The sequence below is a fragment of the Acipenser ruthenus genome, chromosome 39 (genome assembly GCF_902713425.1).
Source record: "Acipenser ruthenus chromosome 39, fAciRut3.2 maternal haplotype, whole genome shotgun sequence".
In the NCBI taxonomy this organism is placed as follows: Eukaryota; Metazoa; Chordata; class Actinopteri; order Acipenseriformes; family Acipenseridae; genus Acipenser; species Acipenser ruthenus.
In genome coordinates, this window is record NC_081227.1 from 6979272 (window position 1) to 7000136 (window position 20865).

The 20865-nt window shown below is 49.4% G+C and overlaps 1 protein-coding gene across 2 annotated transcripts; it reads right to left on the reverse strand.

Annotated features, from left to right (window-relative positions):
• Nucleotides 1–585: 585 nt before the first annotated feature.
• LOC117397309 (transmembrane protease serine 4) lies at nt 586–19142 on the reverse strand. Of its 2 annotated transcripts, none has more exons than XM_059009580.1 (13): nt 18705–19142; nt 12818–12863; nt 12313–12426; nt 11532–11684; nt 9853–9982; nt 8633–8749; nt 8235–8278; nt 7827–7986; nt 7115–7275; nt 4072–4167; nt 2264–2406; nt 2003–2152; nt 586–1851 (listed from the first exon to the last, which is right to left on the reverse strand). In XM_059009580.1, the coding sequence occupies exons 1-13, from the start codon at nt 18792–18794 to the stop codon at nt 1840–1842; spliced, it is 1416 nt and encodes a 471-aa protein (XP_058865563.1). In that variant the 5' UTR covers nt 18795–19142; the 3' UTR covers nt 586–1839. The 2 variants fall into 2 exon arrangements, with proteins under 2 accessions (XP_058865563.1, XP_058865562.1); XM_059009579.1 differs by having other exon boundaries at nt 12818–12866.
• Between the last annotated feature and the right edge of the window lie 1723 nt (nt 19143–20865).

Here is a 20865-nt window from a genome sequence, read left to right on the forward strand (position 1 = left end):
AGATCCACAGCGCTGTTCTCTATACTGTACTGTATTGAATGTGCTGGCTCTCAGATCCACAGCGCTGAGTTCTCTATACTGTACTGTATTGAATGTGCTGGCTCTCAGATACACAGCGCTGAGTTCTCTATACTGTACTGTATTGAATGCGCTGGCTCTCAGATCCACAGCGCTGTTCTCTATACTGTACTGTATTGAATGTGCTGGCTCTCAGATCCACAGCACCGAGTTCTCTATACTGTATTAGAAATAGTCACATATCTTTCACAAAGTTATTCATCACATCAATGTAACCAATGTAAAAATGTTTAACTAACAGTAATGCAAAAATAAGAGTTTTTAATTTGTTACTGATAATAAATGACACGTCAGGTTTTTGACTGGTGGGGGTGTGTGTGTGCTTTTATTAATTATTCTTGCGTGAATCTTTTTGATATGATAACCGTCATTCTACCCACAAATCAAACTCCACCCCAGCTTACAAAAACAGGGCACATTAGTCAAGTGCTTATGAGTTTAATACACAAGTCATGGCACCTACAATCCCACATGAAGACACATTTTAAGAAGAATGCTTACAAACAGTAATGTTGAGTTATTTATTTACAAAAATCCATTTATATTTACAAAAACAACACACAATAACTCCCATTTTAAAAAGACAAAACATTTCCACACGCTCGTTTTCAAAATGTATTATTTAATTAAATAATTGGCATTCAGTTTTGTGTTCCATATGGTTTCTATATTGTATTAACAAAACAAAAACAGATTGAAATCCTAGTTTAAACAGACATAACTGACATTTCTTTGCGTTTTTTTTTTTTAAATAGTCTTTAGGTAGAAGAAGAAGCTAACGTCAAAAATAGCACCATTAATAACCAGAAAGCCAGCTGATCTGTGTCAGTCCTCCTGCTGCTCTGTTACAGCGTTGCTGGGGTCTAATAATCTGACGCTGTGATTCGGTATCATTAATACTTCTTTAAAATCAATCCATCCGCAGCTATCTGAACAGTGCTGAGTTTAGAAACACTGACAGAAAAAAAGAGAGCCACAGCGTGCTTCACAACGTGTGTCGTCCTGTCTTTAAAACCCTAAATACGACAGGAATCCATGCAGGAGCCCCTTCTAAAAGTTTTAAAACGTATTTGTGCAGTTTTCCCCTTTTTTTCCCCCATGGTTCTACTTTGCATTTACCGTAGCGGACCCTGTGTGGAGCATGCTGTGGTACGCTTGAGGAGGGAGGTCCTGGTAGACTCAGCACGGCTGTAAGTTTCAGAGCACAGTTACTAAGATTATCAGCGCATCATCAGTGCGTTCCTTACCCTGAGGTCTGTGGGCGCAGAGGTTAGGGGCTGTGGGGCTGGCCCATTCACTGCTTGCAGTGCCGTGGTGGTTTACTTGGCGAGCCCAGCCCAGAAAACGTCTGAACTATTTGGCACTGACGTGCAGCTGGCTAGTGCCCCCTGGGTTCCCTGCCAGGATTATCATGTGCTTGGGGTCGACCAGGGTCTTTACAGGGCGTCCCTGATCTCCTCAGTGCTTTCTAGTGCCAACCTGCACACCACGCGGAAAGAAAACCGAGCGACATTTCTGTTTATTGCATGAATTTATATTCTCCTAATGGTTAATGAATCAGACCCTGTGTGTGTGTGTGTGTGTGTGTGTGTGTGTGTGTGTGTGTGGGTGTGTGTGTGTGTGTGTGTGTGTGTGGGTGTGTGTGTGTGTGTGTGTGTGTGTGTGTGTGTGGGTGGGTGTGTGTGTGTGTGTGTGTGTGTCAGTGAGAGGTAGTTTATTTTCTTGCAAACTGCTCCTCTCTGTTCTTCCGCTCTCCTCAGCTCAGGAGTATTGCTGGGAAAACAAAACACAAGGAAAGCTCAGTATTTATTCAGCTGGCCCCCTCCCTCTCGCCCCACTTCCCTTGACAAGCCCTTCGGTATTGCAGTCATGTCTCACTGCTCAGTACACTGACTCTGTATTTGTGTTAATGAGTGCCTCTGACCTGCATGACGCCGTGGATCCAGTCCAGGAAGACCCCCAGGTTGGTGTAGATGCCCGGTCTGTTAGGACGAGCGCAGCCAGTACCCCAACTCACCACCCCCACGAGCTGCCAGCGCTCCCTCAAAAGAACCAGAGGACCCCCACTGTCTCCCTGAGTGAAGAGAGGAGAGGAGAAGCTGAGCAACACACACACGCAAGCCAGGACAGAATGAATTTTCTTTGTGTGGGTTTGTGTGTCTGGGTGTGTGAGCGTGTCTCGTACCTGGCAGGAGTCGACCTTGCCGTCCAGGGAGCCGGCGCACAGCATCCTGGGTGTGATGAGCCCTGCATAGCTGTTTGGCCGATTACAGACATCCCGGTCCAGGTAGGCGATCTCAGCCTGCTGAAGAACCGTCGACAGCTTCCCTGAGAGAGAGCGGGGGGAGAAGAGAGAGGGAGAGGGTTAAATCAGGAACACAGACAGAGAGGGAGAGAGAGAGAGAGGGAGAGGGGAGAGAAGGGGGAGAGAGAGGGAGAGGGTTAAATCATGAACACAGACAGAGAGGGAGAGAGAGAGAGAGGGAGAGGGGAGAGAAGGGGGAGAGAGAGAGGGAGAGGGTAGAGAGAGGGGAAAAGAGAGGGAGAGTGTTAAATCATGAACACAGACAGAGAGAGAGGGAGAAAGAGGGAGAGGGGAGAGAGGAAGGGGGAGAGAGAGAGGGAGAGGGTAGAGAGAGGGGAAAAGAGAGGGGAAAGGGGAGAGAGGGAGAGAGGAAGGGGGAGAGAGAGAGGGAGAGGGTAGAGAGAGGGGAATAGAGAGAGCGAGGGTTAAATCATGAACACAGACAGAGAGAGAGGGAGAAAGAGGGAGAGGGGAGAGAGGAAGGGGAGAGAGAGGGAGATTGTTAAATCATGAACACAGACAGAGAGGGAGAGAGAGAGAGAGGGAGAGGGGAGAGAGGGGGGAGAGAGAGGGAGAGGGTAGAGAGAGGGGAAGAGAGAGGGAGAGGGTAGAGAGAGGGGAAGAGAGAGGGAGAGGGTTAAATCATGAACACAGAAAGAGAGGGAGAGAGAGAGAGAGGGAGAGGGGAGAGAGGGGAGAGAGGAAGGGGGAGAGAGAGAGGGAGAGGGTAGAGAGAGGGGAAGAGAGAGGGAGAGGGAGAGAAAGGGAGAGAGAGAGGGGAAAGGGGAGAGAGGGAGAGAGGGGAGAGAGAGAGGGAGAGGGTAGAGAGAGGGGAAGAGAGAGGGAGGGGGAGAGAAAGGGAGAGAGAGAGGGGAAAGGGGAGAGAGGGAGAGAGGGGAGAGAGAGAGGGAGAGGGTAGAGAGAGGGGAAGAGAGAGGGAGGGGGAGAGAAAGGGAGAGAGAGAGTAGGATAGAGAAAGGGAGAGAGAGGGAGAGAGTTAAATCATGAACACAGACAGAGAGGGAGAGAGAGAGAGAGGGAGGAGGAGAGAGGGCATAGAGGGAGAGAGAGAAAGGGAGAGAGGGAAACAGGGAGAGAGAGGAAGGAGATAGAGAGTGGGAGAGAGAGAGAGAGGGAGAGGGGAGAGCGCAAGGGTAAGAGAGGGGAAGAGAGAGGGAGAGAGAGAAGGTGAGAGTGAGAGCGAGAGAGAGGCAGAGGGGAGAGCGAGGGTGAGAGAGAGGGACAAAGGGGGGGAGAGAAGGAGAGAGAGAAGTAACTCACCTACACAGAGAGAGAGAGACAGTGAGATTCACTACAGAGTGGGTTTACAATATAGCTAACCTGTCTAGAGTAAAAGGTAACATGCCAGCTGCACTGTACATGGCAGAGAAGGGTTCGAGGCTGGCTGGCAGAGACTGCTGCACCACAAGATCTTACTCCAGTACAAAGTCTGCCCAGCATTATCGATAAAGTTTTAAAACCAGGAACAATCAACTCACAATGTCAATCATTTACAAGCTCCCAGTCATTTCTACCTGACTCACAAAAATGAAAAGTGCCAGGTGTAGTTCTGCATTGTGTCCACTGGAGGTCCCCCCTGTACCCTGTGCAGCCTCACTGTGGAAGCTGAGCACACACTCTGAAGAGATCCCAGGGAACTGAAGACAAAGGGGTGCTCATCGCCCTACCTTTCTCCTGGGTGTTCCCCCAGCCTGTCACCCACAGCCGGCTGTTGGCATTCATCTGCAGGTCATAGGTGGGCAGACACACTGGCTTCACAGACTCTGCAGCGGAGAGAGAGAGAGGGTCACTGGAAATATACGGGGCGGAATTCAGAAATATTAAAACGTTTCCGCTAGAAGTGTTTCTCAGTGTTTTCAGTGCTCTCGTTGAAACGTTTCTTCTGGAACTTACAAAGTCTCTTTCAGCATTTCTAAATGCAGCGCTTTGACTCTGTGGTTCTGTCTCTAGCTCTCTTGTCTGGTTTGCTCTCTGGCTCTGTGGTTCTGTAGCTCTCTTGTCTGGTTTGCTCTCTGGCTCTGTGGTTCTGTCTCTAGCTCTCTTGTCTGGTTTGTTCTCTGGCTCTGTGGTTCTGTAGCTCTCTTGTCTGGTTTGTTCTCTGGCTCTGTGGTTCTGTCTCCAGCTCTCTTGTCTGGTTTGCTCTCTGGCTCTGTGGTTCTGTAGCTCTCTTGTCTGGTTTGCTCTCTGGCTCTGTGGTTCTGTAGCTCTCTTGTCTGGTTTGCTCTCTGGCTCTGTGGTTCTGTCTCTGCTCTCTTGTCTGGTTTGCTCTCTGGCTCTGTGGTTCTGTAGCTCTCTTGTCTGGTTTGCTCTCTGGCTCTGTGGTTCTGTCTCTAGCTCTCTTGTCTGGTTTGCTCTCTGGCTCTGTGGTTCTGTAGCTCTCTTGTCTGGTTTGCTCTCTGGCTCTGTGGTTCTGTAGCTCTCTTGTCTGGTTTGTTCTCTGGCTCTGTGGTTCTGTCTCTAGCTCTCTTGTCTGGTTTGCTCTCTGGCTCTGTGGTTCTGTAGCTCTCTTGTCTGGTTTGCTCTCTGGCTCTGTGGTTCTGTCTCTAGCTCTCTTGTCTGGTTTGTTCTCTGGCTCTGTGGTTCTGTCTCTAGCTCTCTTGTCTGGTTTGCTCTCTGGCTCTGTGGTTCTGTCTCTAGCTCTCTTGTCTGGTTTGCTCTCTGGCTCTGTGGTTCTGTCTCTAGCTCTCTTGTCTGGTTTGCTCTCTGGCTCTGTGGTTCTGTAGCTCTCTTGTCTGGTTTGCTCTCTGGCTCTGTGGTTCTGTAGCTCTCTTGTCTGGTTTGCTCTCTGGCTCTGTGGTTCTGTCTCTAGCTCTCTTGTCTGGTTTGTTCTCTGGCTCTGTGGTTCTGTAGCTCTCTTGTCTGGTTTGCTCTCTGGCTCTGTGGTTCTGTAGCTCTCTTGTCTGGTTTGCTCTCTGGCTCTGTGGTTCTGTCTCCAGCTCTCTTGTCTGGTTTGCTCTCTGGCTCTGTGGTTCTGTAGCTCTCTTGTCTGGTTTGCTCTCTGGCTCTGTGGTTCTGTAGCTCTCTTGTCTGGTTTGCTCTCTGGCTCTGTGGTTCTGTAGCTCTCTTGTCTGGTTTGCTCTCTGGCTCTGTGGTTCTGTCTCTAGCTCTCTTGTCTGGTTTGTTCTCTGGCTCTGTGGTTCTGTCTCTAGCTCTCTTGTCTGGTTTGCTCTCTGGCTCTGTGGTTCTGTCTCTAGCTCTCTTGTCTGGTTTGCTCTCTGGCTCTGTGGTTCTGTCTCCAGCTCTCTTGTCTGGTTTGTTCTCTGGCTCTGTGGTTCTGTAGCTCTCTTGTCTGGTTTGCTCTCTGGCTCTGTGGTTCTGTCTCTAGCTCTCTTGTCTGGTTTGTTCTCTGGCTCTGTGGTTCTGTCTCTAGCTCTCTTGTCTGGTTTGCTCTCTGGCTCTGTGGTTCTGTAGCTCTCTTGTCTGGTTTGCTCTCTGGCTCTGTGGTTCTGTCTCTAGCTCTCTTGTCTGGTTTGCTCTCTGGCTCTGTGGTTCTGTAGCTCTCTTGTCTGGTTTGCTCTCTGGCTCTGTGGTTCTGTAGCTCTCTTGTCTGGTTTGCTCTCTGGCTCTGTGGTTCTGTCTCTAGCTCTCTTGTCTGGTTTGCTCTCTGGCTCTGTGGTTCTGTAGCTCTCTTGTCTGGTTTGTTCTCTGGCTCTGTGGTTCTGTAGCTCTCTTGTCTGGTTTGTTCTCTGGCTCTGTGGTTCTGTCTCTAGCTCTCTTGTCTGGTTTGCTCTCTGGCTCTGTGGTTCTGTCTCCAGCTCTCTTGTCTGGTTTGCTCTCTGGCTCTGTGGTTCTGTCTCCAGCTCTCTTGTCTGGTTTGCTCTCTGGCTCTGTGGTTCTGTCTCTAGCTCTCTTGTCTGGTTTGCTCTCTGGCTCTGTGGTTCTGTCTCTAGCTCTCTTGTCTGGTTTGCTCTCTGGCTCTGTGGTTCTGTCTCTAGCTCTCTTGTCTGGTTTGCTCTCTGGCTCTGTGGTTCTGTAGCTCTCTTGTCTGGTTTGTTCTCTGGCTCTGTGGTTCTGTCTCTAGCTCTCTTGTCTGGTTTGTTCTCTGGCTCTGTGGTTCTGTAGCTCTCTTGTCTGGTTTGCTCTCTGGCTCTGTGGTTCTGTAGCTCTCTTGTCTGGTTTGCTCTCTGGCTCTGTGGTTCTGTAGCTCTCTTGTCTGGTTTGCTCTCTGGCTCTGTGGTTCTGTAGCTCTCTTGTCTGGTTTGCTCTCTGGCTCTGTGGTTCTGTCTCTAGCTCTCTTGTCTGGTTTGCTCTCTGGCTCTGTGGTTCTGTCTCTAGCTCTCTTGTCTGGTTTGCTCTCTGGCTCTGTGGTTCTGTCTCTAGCTCTCTTGTCTGGTTTGCTCTCTGGCTCTGTGGTTCTGTCTCCAGCTCTCTTGTCTGGTTTGCTCTCTGGCTCTGTGGTTCTGTAGCTCTCTTGTCTGGTTTGCTCTCTGGCTCTGTGGTTCTGTAGCTCTCTTGTCTGGTTTGCTCTCTGGCTCTGTGGTTCTGTCTCCAGCTCTCTTGTCTGGTTTGCTCTCTGGCTCTGTGGTTCTGTCTCCAGCTCTCTTGTCTGGTTTGTTCTCTGGCTCTGTGGTTCTGTAGCTCTCTTGTCTGGTTTGTTCTCTGGCTCTGTGGTTCTGTCTCTAGCTCTCTTGTCTGGTTTTCTTTGGCTCTGTGGTTCTGTCTCTAGCTCTCTTGTCTGGTTTTCTTTGGCTCTGTGGTTCCGTCCCATACCTGAGAGGGTGAGTGGCTGGCTCAGCAACACCATGGCGATGTCGTTGTCGTTGCCGGCATAGCTCCCATGAACGATGACCTGGGACACTCCCACAGCCCCTTTGGACGATAGCGTAGTCAAGCCAGACACCACCTCCCAGCGGCTCAACAGCTTCTGGTTACTATAGAGAGAGAGGGGGGGGGAGAGAGGGAGAGTGACCGCTCTGAACACTTACAGATAGACAGACCAACACACACACACACACACACACAGACACAAAGACACACAGACAGACACACAGACAGACCGACCAACACATAGACACACACACACACACACACACACACACACACACACACACACACACAGACACCTAGATGCCTAGGTAAGCATTGTGTACTAATGGTTGATACACAATAAGTGGGTTCAGAGGGCTGTATTTGGAGCGCACACAGTAAGAGGAGGTGTGCAGATTGATAGTGCAGCTGTTTAGTCTTGCTTACAGTCTCCCTCACGTTTCTCTCTCATTCTCTCTCCTACATAAAGATCAACCCCAATCAACACTCAGGAACCCCTAACTGTCCACATGCCAACGTGCGACCAGTCACTTAAAGGAGCAGACACGCATTTCAAACCCAGCATGATCCCAGTGCTGCGGTCCTGTCTTGTGCCCGTGTGAGCGCACGTGGCGGTGGACAGGGCTGTGTGAATCAGGGATGGCGTGGCACTCACTCTGGGAAGCAGTGTGCTGCCGTGACGATCCATCGAGGGGTCACCACGGAGCCTCCACAGGTGTGCTGCTTGTTGAACTGCAGACTGACCTGCCAAGGCCAGTCCTCTATAGCGGTGTCCGAGCCTCCGACCACACGCTGCGTCCTCTTCACACCACAGCCTGCAACACAGAGACACAGAGTCACGACCCGCTGCTTCAGTTCCAATGCAATTTACTTCCAGCGCCCCCCTGAGCAGCTCCCATTGGGCTGGGACTGGCAAACGTATTCACTGTGCTGGAAATGAAAACGCTGTCAAGTTACAAGAACACCAAAAAGCAACTCAAGACTGGATTGCCTGCCTCTGGGTTTGGGAGCTGGCTGTGTTGAGACTTGCCCTAACAGAACAGACACAGACACATTCTTTTACCTGAGCAGGTGAGAGACACAACAGAGCCAGAGGAGCAGCTGTCTCTGAACGCAGGGAGAGAGAGGGAGAGAGAGAGAGGGAGAGATTAGTCACACCACTCCACTGCAACAGGGAGTTTTCAGCAGGCATGCATTCTGAGCGCTGCACGTCTGCTGCTTAAACACATCAATTCAGACTGCTTTTTACTGACAGACCTCATGAGTTCAAACTGTATCAGCTACTGTTTCAGTTAAAGAGCTGGTAATCTGCAGTCTGGGAGCTTTACAGACAGACAGACAGACAGACATGCAGAGAGATAGAGACACACACACACACAGACACACACAGACACACACACAGACACACACACACAGACACACACACAGAGACACACAGACAGGGAGGGAGGGGGTGCTCACCTGTCTTTCAGCATGCTCTCGATGCCCCCAGTGTTCCCAGGGGTGTTGACCCAGCTGTAGGAGCCCTGCATTGCTGCCGGCAGATTCTTGACCAGGACCTGGCTACTGTAGGGGTTTCTGCAACAGAGAGAGCACTGTCACAATACTAAACACACAGCACCTAACAACATTAGAAACACTGACTACTGTACACAGCACCCCTCTCCTCACTCCTCCCTCCCTCTCTCCCCTCCTCTCTTCCACTCCCCCTCTCCTCCCTCCCCTCCTCTCCCTTCCACTGCCCCTCTCCTCTCCTCCCTCTCTCCCCTCCTCTCTTCCACTGCCCCTCTCCTCTCCTCCCTCTCTCCCCCTCCTCTCTTCCACTGCCCCTCTCCTCTCCTCCCTCTCTCCCTGCTCCTCTCTTCCACTCCCCCTCTCCTCCCCTCCCTCTCTCCCTGCTCCTCTCTTTCACTGCCCCTCTCCTCTCCTCCCTCTCTCCCCCTCCTCTCTTCCACTGCCTCTCTCCTCTCCTCCCTCTCTCCCCGCTCCTCTCTTCCACTGCCCCTCTCCTCTCCTCCCTCTCTCCCCGCTCCTCTCTTCCACTGCCCCTCTCCTCTCCTCCCTCTCTCCCTGCTCCTCTCTTCCACTGCCCCTCTCCTCTCCTCCCTCTCTCCCCCTCCTCTCTTCCACTGCCCCTCTCCTCTCCTCCCTCTCTCCCCGCTCCTCTCTTCCACTGCCCCTCTCCTCTCCTCCCTCTCTCCCTGCTCCTCTCTTTCACTGCCCCTCTCCTCTCCTCCCTCTCTCCCTGCTCCTCTCTTCCACTGCCCCTCTCCTCTCCTCCCTCTCTCCCCCTCCTCTCTTCCACTGCCCCTCTCCTCTCCTCCCTCTCTCCCTGCTCCTCTCTTCCACTGCCCCTCTCCTCTCCTCCCTCTCTCCCCGCTCCTCTCTTACACTGCCCCTCTCCTCTCCTCCCTCTCTCCCCGCTCCTCCCTTCCACTGCCGCTCCTCTCCTCCCTCTCTCCCCGCTCCTCTCTTCCACTGCCCCTCTCCTCTCCTCCCTCTCTCCCTGCTCCTCTCTTCCACTGCCCCTCTCCTCTCCTCCCTCTCTCCCTGCTCCTCTCTTTCACTGCCCCTCTCCTCTCCTCCCTCTCTCCCCGCTCCTCTCTTCCACTGCCCCTCTCCTCTCCTCCCTCTCTCCCCGCTCCTCTCTTCCATTGCCCCTCTCCTCCTCCCGTCTCTACCTGGTGTATCCAAGTTGCAGGCAGGCCTGGCTAGTCAGTGCCTCCTGCCAGCCCTCCGTGCAGACCAGCCTCCAGGACTGGCTGGCATCGCTGTACACCTGGAGCAAGCTGTCATCAGTCACGAGCCGCACTGCACAGGGGCCAGGAGACAGAGAGACAGACAGACAGGCATGAGAACAGCAGGAAGGCAGCAAGCAAGAGGAGACCCATCAGCCCATCAGGGCCGTCCGGTTCATAGCAGCAGACTGATCTCGAAACTCTGTCAAGTCAGCTCTTAAAGGATCCCAATGATTCAGCATGGCTCGCTAACCCTTGGTTTATGTGGGAGCCCTTCTTTAAAGCAGGCATTGCCCAAACAGGTTATATAAAAACACCTTGACAGCCAACTGACTGATAAATCAGTAAATGTCATATTTTAATGACTCATCATGTATAGGGAGGGTTTGATCATCATCATATCAAAACATCTTCTGCTCACCGTGTGAAGCACAAGCAGTTCCAAGAAGAACTGAAAACAGGTTTGTTCCCAAATAATAATAAGAAGAAAAACGTGTATCACATTGTTACTCACACGAGAGCAGTAACACAAGCCAAATGAATCACTGGCACTGCGATAGCAATGCAGACAGACAGGGGCACTGCGATAGCAATGCAGACAGACAGGGGCACTGCGATAGCAATGCAGACAGACAGGGGCACTGCAATTGCAATGCAGACAGACAGGGGCACTGCAATTGCAATGCAGACAGACAGGGGCACTGCAATTGCAATGCAGACAGACAGGGGCACTGCAATTGCAATGCAGACAGACAGGGGCACTGCGATAGCAATGCAGACAGACAGGGGCACTGCAATTGCAATGCAGACAGACAGGGGCACTGCAATTGCAATGCAGACAGACAGGGGCACTGCAATTGCAATGCAGACAGACAGGGGCACTGCAATTGCAATGCAGACAGACAGGGGCACTGCAATTGCAATGCAGACAGACAGGGGCACTGCGATAGCAATGCAGACAGACAGGGGCACTGCGATAGCAATGCAGACACACAGGGGCACTGCGATAGCAATGCAGACAGACAGGGGCACTGCGATAGCAATGCAGACACACAGGGGCACTGCGATAGCAATGCAGACAGACAGGGGCACTGGGTGCTGTCCCACAGCTCACACCACCCGTGACAGGATAGCGCTGTGACCCAAGACTGGCGGGATTGGGACACTCAGGGACAGACGCTGCAGTGAAGAGCAAAGCACCTTTATGAAACACAAAACAAAAGGTCTATACAAAACCAATACAGGCTGGGCATTCTCCTCCCTGCACAGAGCTCAAATGCACAGTCTATACACTCACCCAGTCCCGTCTCCTCACACAAAGAATCATACAGGTGGATACAGGTGGATATTCTCCAATTAGCATCAATTACCTCATTGAAGAATGGCCACACCTGTGATTGCTGGCGGGGACAGAATTAACCCCGTCCCTGCCAACCTTACAGTCCCACACACACTATTTACACCAGCAGGGCTTCTGCACTGCCACACAGCTACAAAGGGGGCTTTGTGGGCCAGCAGAGGGCTGTAACTGGGAGGGAGGGAGGATGGAGGGAGGGAGGAACGGAGGGAGGATGGAGGGAGGGAGGAACGGAGGGAGGATGGAGGGAGAGGGTGCTGCTCACATGGGAAGGTGGAGTTGATGCTCAGCTTGGTCACACAGGTGAGCTCGTCCTCAGCGTCCTTGCAGTCCGCTATCCCATCACAAGCCTTATCCAGGGGAATGAACTTGAAGGACTTGGTGCAGAAAAAGTAGTAATAGTCCAGCAGGATCTTGACTGCAACACAAGAGAGGGGAGAGGGAGAGGAAGGGAGAGGAGGTGAGAGATATTAGATGGGAGGGAGGCGTGGGGGTAGAGGATCAGGAATCTGAGATGAGAGGGAGAGGAAGGGAGAGGAGGTGAGCGATATGAGATGGGAGGGAGGCGTGGGGGTAGAGGGTCAGGAATCTGAGATGAGAGGGAGAGGAAGGGAGAGGAGGTGAGAGATATTAGATGGGAGGGAGGCGTGGGGGTAGAGGGTCAGGAATCTGAGATGAGAAGGAGAGGGATGGAGGGAGGGAGAGTGAAGATGGAGGGAGAGGGCCAGCGATGAAAGGTGAGGCAGGGAAGGAGGTAGAGAGAGAGAGAGGGCAGTCAACGTTAGCAATCTAAGAAGCACATTTCAAGACAAGAGGGAAGGAAACCAAAGGCAGAAACTCCAGTTGAAAAGTAAAAACACTTGCGTTCACACACCCACTCACACAGACACACACCCAGCCCTGGCACTGAGATTGCTGTGTTTTATCTGTCCTCAGGTACAGGTGTGCCCAGGTAGAGTTGTGCTCAGGTGAGGCTCAGTGTGCAGGTACATTGCCACAGTAAAAGCTCAGCAAAGTGAGGTGAAGCTGTGTTCAGGTGTACTTACTCAGGAAGCCAGTCCCAATCAGTATTCCCAGCGTAACCAGTACTGCCACCACAGTGATCACTATGCACCTGGTTGACATCTCCACACCGGGTTCGTCTGGCACTGCTCCGACCTCTGTAGAGGCAACAGGGACAAAGAGGTCGGATTCACAAATGAGTTCCTGTCAAAACCAGAGCCACGAGCAGCACTGTAACTCTCTCCCCATGATAGAGAGACTTAGCGGGTATGGGGTGTGGGTCTAAAACAGGAGCTGTTTTCATGTCTGACTCATTTAAAACACAACTAGACAAATATGCATCTAATAATCATTTCTATTCCATTCTGCTGCAGTGTCTGTGAAGTTGTCCATGCATTTTATTTTTTGGCTTTTTTTTTTATTTTCATTAATCCATTGCACGTAGAACCCGATTTCAGCATGTAATTGTTTTCCCAATTCGTTGATGAGCTGAGCAGTGAGTCGTGTGCTAGTTCCCATGTAAAGAGTGCTCTCCCAGAGTAAACTCACCGGCGTTCAGTGGCTTGGCACTCTCTGCTGCTTCCAAACTCTCAGGCTGCTGCAGAGAAACAAAGCAACATTGTGAGGAGGCTGAGAAAGGAGGGTCTGTATTAACACTCTGAAGGACAGGGGCATGGTCAAGCACAGGGGTCAGGGTCAGCCCCATGGTCTGACACAGGGGTCAAGGTCAGCCCCATGGTCTGGCACAGGGGTTAGGGTCAGCCCCATGGTCTGGCACAGGGGTTAGGGTCAGCCCCATGGTCTGGCACAGGGTTAGGGTCAGCCCCATGGTCTGACACAAGGGGGGCAGTTCCTGTGCTGGTCTTTGTTCCAACCCTGTTCTAAATAGCTTAACTGAACCAATGAAACCTTCATCCAGACCCTGAAGCTCTTCAAGATTTAATTGGACCTGTTGATCACCCGCAAGTGTTAGGAACTCAGTGGTGCTGAACTGAAGAAATTCAAGGATAAACGTCTCAACTCATTGATAAAGACTTCTTCTAGTGCATTGTCCTATTAAACCTGGACTGCGACCCCTGGCCCAGTGCTTTTAAACTGCAGGTGCAGGCGATCCTGATCCACAGTTTCACACGCACTTCCCTTGCTCTCTATCTGTGTATTAATTAGCAGGGCAGGTTTGCTGATCCTAAGCTGCCATCTGTTGGAAAACATGGAACAAGTATTGAATAGCAGTTTGCTACACATGAGGAAAGACAGGGCTATATTCATGTTATTTTTCTGAAAAGTGATTTAACATTGGATAGAAAAAAACTGTTAGTTCCAAAAATGCAAGCACTGCTGTAATAGATGAAGGCTGGCTATATACTCTGGGTATATAGATACTTGCACTGCATTGACTCCGAGCAAGCAAGAAATAATAGCAGCTTCATTGAGCAATGGATGGTAGCAGAGAGCTGAGAAAAACACCAAGTTAATGTATATTTAACTATATTTAAACAACCGCACATTAGAAGTAAATTGAAGGCAATATGGTAGAGAAGTTACCCTGAAGTTATGACAACTGAAAAGGATTCTTTTGTGTCAAAGCAAATGACTGGCCAGCAGCACAAGGTTGTACAAACAAGTCCTTTGACCTCCAGCCCTGACATGAAAGACGTTTGCCCTTCGGGGAGGCCACTGTGGGGTATAAAACTAATTAAACAGGTTTTTGCTTAGAATATACAGCTGGTTTATGAGGGGGTCATAAAGCTAGTCTTCAGGGGGATCTGGAAGGAGCCAGACACTTCAAAGGGGCTGATAAGAGATTTGTAGATTTGTATAAACTAATCAAACTTGTTTTTTCCTGATTGGAGTGCACATGGTACATAGTGACCGGAATAATGCATTGTCCCTTTGCCATTGGTTGAGTGTTATAGGAAGAGGAGGAGAGAGACACACCTATGCAGAAGGGTATTTAATGTCATGTAAAAGATGTAACAACTGGTAATCAGATCTATACTTGGACTGGTTTCCCTGCATGTATGAAATAAACTTAACACTGATTAAGAAATGGCGTCTGTGCAGTTTCTTAAGAAACATCGATACTCACGTTTTAAGTTACATCACCATCCATGACTTCAACAACAACGAAGATCCTAAATTCCACTTCACTTTCAGCTGGGCAAAAGGGTTTTTAGCAAACTGCAGGAATCCATGCAATACAAACAACTATACAGCAAGTGACATCCCACTGGAACCTGATAGCAGCAACGGCGCTTATGATGAGTGCAGATCTGGCTCCCAGCTTGTCAAACACAAAGCATTTCATCCTGTCCTGTTTTTTTTGTAATTCCTTCTATTTTTAAACTACAAACAAAAATACCCTTCGAGCTGCCAGCTGATTGCCTGCAGAAAAAAATACAGTTTTGACGCCCTAAACAGGTATTGCATGACTTTGTCACGAACTCAAGGGTATTGAAATCCACTCAGACGATTGCAGAAGAACCTGTTATCCACATTGATGTTGAATAAATAAATAACAGATTAACTAGATACCAGAGACAGGAGTGTGGTGACATCACACATGTTGACACGCACAGTCTTAGGTCTAATGCGCAGATCCTTACCCAAACCCTAACCCTACTAACCCCTCCCCTCCCCGAACCCTTACCAGGGCGTTTTCAAGCCGGCACGCTGTTCCTATTTTCTATAGGCAGCAGAGGTGTAGTCCAGACAGAAGTCACATAATAGGCCAGTTAAGTCACGACTCATATCTCCTGCACAGCTGTCTGTCCGCCTGCACTGCACTGAAAACAGCATTAGCAACTTCTTCTGTTACAAACGACTTCTTTAAGAAGGCTAAAAATGCTGATGAAGATGACAGCAACAGTGCATCAATGACCCAAATCCTCTCACGTGGATTTCCCAGCATTCAGTGCAGCAGCCCAGGCAACCCGGCCTCATAGCTCGCTCCTGCACTCTACAAGAAGTTAAGAAGGCAAGCTCTTCTGTGACTAGATTTCAAACTAGTGCCTTCTGTGTCTACTAAGATTCGATTGCTTCAGCTTCATTCCGATGGAGAGTTTTGGAGGTATGGATACATCCAATGTTGACAGTACCCCAATAACTCAACGTACCCCCCAATTAAGACTCAGCCCAAGCCCAGATCTCGTTGATCTTCCCGGGTATCAATAACTAGCTGTTTAAGAGTAGTGCTGCAGTATTTACAACCCATCTGGAGACCGTGCAGTGCCAGACACACAGTGAGACACTGGAGGAGGGAGGTTAGGGAGGGTACCAGGGGGGAATGGATTACACACAACAACACGCACACAGGGTGTCAGCAACACATGCCTAGCTTGTAAACACACACGCCTGTTAGAATGAGTGCTCTGCAGAGCGTGCGAGGTGAACCATGAGCTGTCTTACAAAACTCTCCCATTTCTTCCTGAGCAATTCAATGGAGTTATTAAGGGATAAAAGCTAGCTGTTCAGCGAGTGTGTAATGTGGCACAAAATGCAGTCCGGCCAGTTTTCACTCATTCGAAGACACTGGAACAACACAAGGATTGAAAGACTGAGTCAGGGACTGAAAGAGAGGGATGACTTCATCACACGCGTTTCGGCACAGCTGAGAGTAAAGGGGTGAGGAAATCACATTGCTAATCTCGATTACAGCTCTGTGGAGATTGCAGTTCTTGTGTGTGTGCAGAGATGTCATTCTGTGACCCTTATCAAAGCATCCTGCAGTAAAAGTGTAATAAAGCACAGTGAAAGCACGGTACTGCATTGGTAAGCATTGTAAAGCACAGAGAGGTATGGTACAGCATATTTTAAAAAACACAGCAAACCATGGTAAACTATGGTAAATGCAAAGTAAAACCAGCTTTGCAAATTTACTGTGCAAATTTACCGTGGTAAAACACTGCTATTGTTTAAAAAAAAAACACCTTTTTATTTCTGTTAGAAATTGCTGAGTGGTATATTCTTGAGTTAGAGTGAGAGTTATGTAGTTACCCCAATAGAGAGTAATGCATGGCATAACTTTGAGCTGAGACTTGAACACAGTCAGCAAGCTGGCCCTGTGTGTTCCAGGACATCTTCAGCCTCTCCTGGTTATTCAGTCTCTCTCCCCACAGAGTCACAGTTAAAGCCAGGTTCCCTGGTAGCCCAGTTCCCTGTCCAGTGCTCCAGTAAAGAGCTCCAGGCAAGGGGATGACTTACTGACATACTGGATTGCCAGCTTTCTGCTGACAAAAAAACTGCCAGAAGTGTCATTATTCAAGACAACTGGAGGTCAAAACAATGCCTTTGTCGACTCTCAGATCCTTTATAGAAACTGCACGGAACACCCAGAAGCAGGCCGTCAGATCGAAGCTATTCATTTTCAGTCCCTCCCTTCTCTCTCCCTTTCTCTAACTCCTGTTTGTTTCTCCATTATAAAAAGTTTCTTAAGAAATATTCTGTTGATTCTTCCTCGTCTCTCTCCTCCCGTTCCTCTCTAAAAGTGTCGAGCGAGCTGTCCACTGCTAGCTGGCATCCTTCACTTCAAACCGGGCTCCGTCCTGCACACTCCACGGACACTCCTCTCTGTAACTGACTCTCTCCTCTCTGCCCGGGCTGCCTCCCTCTCTATTCTAATTCTCCTTGACCTCTCCTCTCTCTTCCACACAGTCGCTCATGCTCTCCTCCTCTCCTCTCTCTTCCACACTGTCGCTCATGCCCTCCTCCTCTCCTCTCTCTTCCACACTGTCGCTCATGCTCTCCTCCTCTCCTCTCTCTTCCACACTGTCGCTCATGCTCTCCTCCTCTCCCCTCTCTTCCACACTGTCGCTCATGCTCTCCTCCTCTCCTCTCTCTTCCACACTGTCGCTCATGCTCTCCTCCTCTCTTCTCTCTTCCACACTGTCGCTCATGCTCTCCTCCTCTCCTCTCTGACCTGGAGATCTCAAGCACTGCTCTTGCCTGGTTCTCATCCGATCTCTCGAATCATTCCTTCCAGGTTTCCTGGCATGGCTCTCTCTCTTCTCCTCGCCCCCCCTCTGCAGGTGTACCTCAAGGATCTGTCCTGGGACCCCTCCTCTTCTCACTCTACACCCGCTCGCTGGGTACTCTCATCTCCTCTTTTGGCTTCTCCTATCACCTTTATGCTGATGATGCCCAGATCTCCCTCTCCTTTCCCTCCTTTGACCCCTCTCATCTCAGAATGCCTCTTGGCTATCTCAGCTTGGACGCATTCACACCACCTCAAACTCAACCTCTCTAAATCTGACCTCCTCTCCTTTCCGTCTGCTTCCTCTCCTTCCTCTGACTGCTCCATGCCAGTCTCCCTTGACTCTATCACACTCTCTCCAGCTCCTTCTGCTAAACCTAGCTGTTACTCTTGACCCCTCCATCTCCTTTTTATTTCCACTTACTGTAAACTATACTGTATTTAAATAATCGCATACCCTCTGCCGCCCTGTAACACCATAAGCTGCCTCAGGTAAAAGCGTCTGCCAAATAAATAAATAACGCTACTACAGTCATCTCTGGCTAAGAGAACACGCCTCGGGAAGCAAGCGAAGTGTTCTCTTAGCCCAAGTGTTCTCTAAGACAGAGCTGACCACCCGACACAACATGCCAAGAGCCAGTCACGACATGAATCAATAAATACAAATGTGTTTACTGCTTACGTCACGACGCACGTGCGTCAACATATGAAATGAACAGAGCAAGAGAAAAGCAACAGGCAAGCGTATGTTAATAAACTATAATAATAAACCAACTGACAAACTAACGTTAAGAAACTAGCTGGCAAACGAAATGAACAAAAATGAGTTTGATGAGGAGGAGCGATCAGGGTACAAACAGAACTGGATCCGTTTTGAATCAGTTAGCAACGAATCGCTAGCGGGGCCAAAAAAAGTTTTCTTTTAGAAGTTCCTGTTCCTTTAGGTGGAGCATTTACACTGGGGAGAGTTTCACAGCAAGGGGGTTCCCTAAATCAGCGTTCACTTAGGAGGTGCTCCTATACGTGGAGACGACTCTAATAATAATAATGTAAGCACAGCACAGTGTAATAAAGCATAGTGAAAGCATGGTAAAGCACAGGCAAGCATTGTAAAGAATAGTGAGCCATGTCCAGCTTTTTTGTATGGATTTCCCACCTGCAGCGTTGTTCCTGAGACGTGAGCCATGCTTTACCATGGCGAGGACTGGCCAGTGCTTCCTGCTCAGGTTCAGCAGCTCACTGAACTCAAGAAGCTGGTCTGGTTAAAGCATGGGAATGCAGGCAGTGTAAAGCACAGATTTCCACCGTGTGAAGCTATCTTAATGACAATGCACCAATGCTGTGCTTACCCTGAACACACAGCTTAGTCTGGGGGCAAAATCACAGTAAAAAGTCGTTTTAGCCTCAGTACAGAATTTGTTTTTCTCTCTGCCTCCTTTAAATTGCTAATAAAGTTCTGCTCACCATCCTGCCAGAGGGAGATGCTCTGCTCACCATCCTGCCAGAGGGAGATGTTCCACGTCCAATAACCCTCGTGCTACGCACAGAAGACATGCCACAAAGACAGGCAGGCTCACAAAGTCGAGGACAAAGTCTTATTCAAGATCAGCACTAAGCGTCTCTCTCTGTCTCTCTGTTATTCCACGCACTTGATCTCTCCTATTTGCTCTTCTGTCCTCTCTCTCTTCTTTGTCTTCTCTTTCTCTCTCTCTTCTTTGTCTTCTCTTTCTCTCTCTCTTTGTGTCAGTGCTGTAGTGTTGCGTGGAGCTGTCGAAGTAAATCAAAACAAACCAACAACTCTGGACTATATCTGCTGGTTTGCACACTCACAGCTGACTGTATTACCCAGCATTGTGTAATACTCTGAGGAGCCACTTCCCTGAAATTGAACACCCTTCCTATTCATTCTCTCTCTCTCTCTCTCTCTCTCTCTCTCTCTCTCTGAATCTCTTCCTCAGGTAAGGTTGAAGGGCGTGGTGTTAGTATCGAACACAGCAGAGCTGTTGTTTAGTTTTGTTTCGGTTGATTTGAGAGATCACAAAGAGATCAGCGTAATACAAAGTGAAAACATAACAATAATAATAATAATAATAATACTGGAGCTGCGTCAGGGTTGGTACCTCACAGGGAGGAAAGACTTGGTGATAAACATAACAAAGTTGAGTAGAGCAATCAAAGGTAAGGAAGTATGGGAAACCAGCACGTTGTAAAGATGTGAGGATAAACAGTATATACAGAACATGACCTATATAGACGATCACATGTGCTGCTGATCTCACACGCCACTCTCCCAGCGCTGCCTCTTAACCCTGTGAGCGCCATCGTCCTCTTTTTATTATCCTTTTTTAATTAAAACTTACTCTGATTTTACCGCAGAAGTCAAGTCTAAATGTAACTGTTAATTCTGCAAATTCAGATGCTTTTATAAAATATGAAACTGAAGCCTACAAAGTATAAATTTCTCTGTGTTTTCCTCCCCACGGTGATGATAAGCTTGTGCTATGATTCTTTCAAAGGACAACGAATTTGTGCTTAACAGGTGAAACAGAAAGACTTCTTCCCTGCTGCTTGGCATGCTTTCTGCTTGAACAACTCGAGGGAGGGGATACACAGAGACACACCCTCACAGGAGACAGGTGAGGGAGCACAGAGAGAGTTAGGGGATACACACAGACACACCCTCACAGGAGACAGACGAGGGAGCACAGAGAGAGTTATGGGATACACACAGACACACCCTCGCAGGAGACAGGTGAGGGAGCACAGAGAGAGTTAGGGGATACACACAGACACACCCTCGCAGGAGACAGACGAGGGAGCACAGAGAGAGTTAGGGGATACACACAGACACACCCTCGCAGGAGACAGACGAGGCAGCACAGAGAGAGTTAGGGGATCTGAGCTAGGTATCTGAGCTCCGTGGGTGAAACAGAAAGACTTCTTTCCTGCGGCTTGGCATGCTTTCTGCTTGAACAACTCCATGGAAGACAGAAAGAGATCGCATTTCATTAAACATTAACAGAGTACATGGCGGGTATGATCAACACCACAGCTGATAAACAATCTATATTGGGGTCAGTTTATATAGCGATCATATACTGAAAAGAATAGCGCAGAGTCACGTGTCTGATGAACCCTGCATGGAGCAGACAACCAGGAAGGGAAAATAATAGAGCTGACAGTGTGGTTGTGTAACTCTCTGTCTCTGTACTGAGCCAGCGTCTGAGCCAAGGAAGTGTGAATGCTGAGCATTATTCACGCTGTTATTGCTTCTATTCTAATTGTTCCTTACTGGAAAGGACATGTGATGTACTGTACAGGGGTGTAGGAAGCAGGAAACAGCCTCTCTGGAGCGCTGAATTCTGACACTGAAGGTGGGGCTCCAATTATATAAATCACTCAGGTATGCAACAGCTCTGCTACACAGAGGGAACAAACCATCTCCCACCCCTAATCCAAGAGTCTGACTTACAGCAAACCAGCCATTCTCACTGGGACACTTGGAATATTTCTGCCCCTGTAAACCTGTGCTGCAGAGAGGAATGCAGTCCAGCAGAGATGGAGAGGTCAGGGGTTCAACACACACACCCTCGCAGGAGACAGACGAGGGAGCACAGAGAGAGTT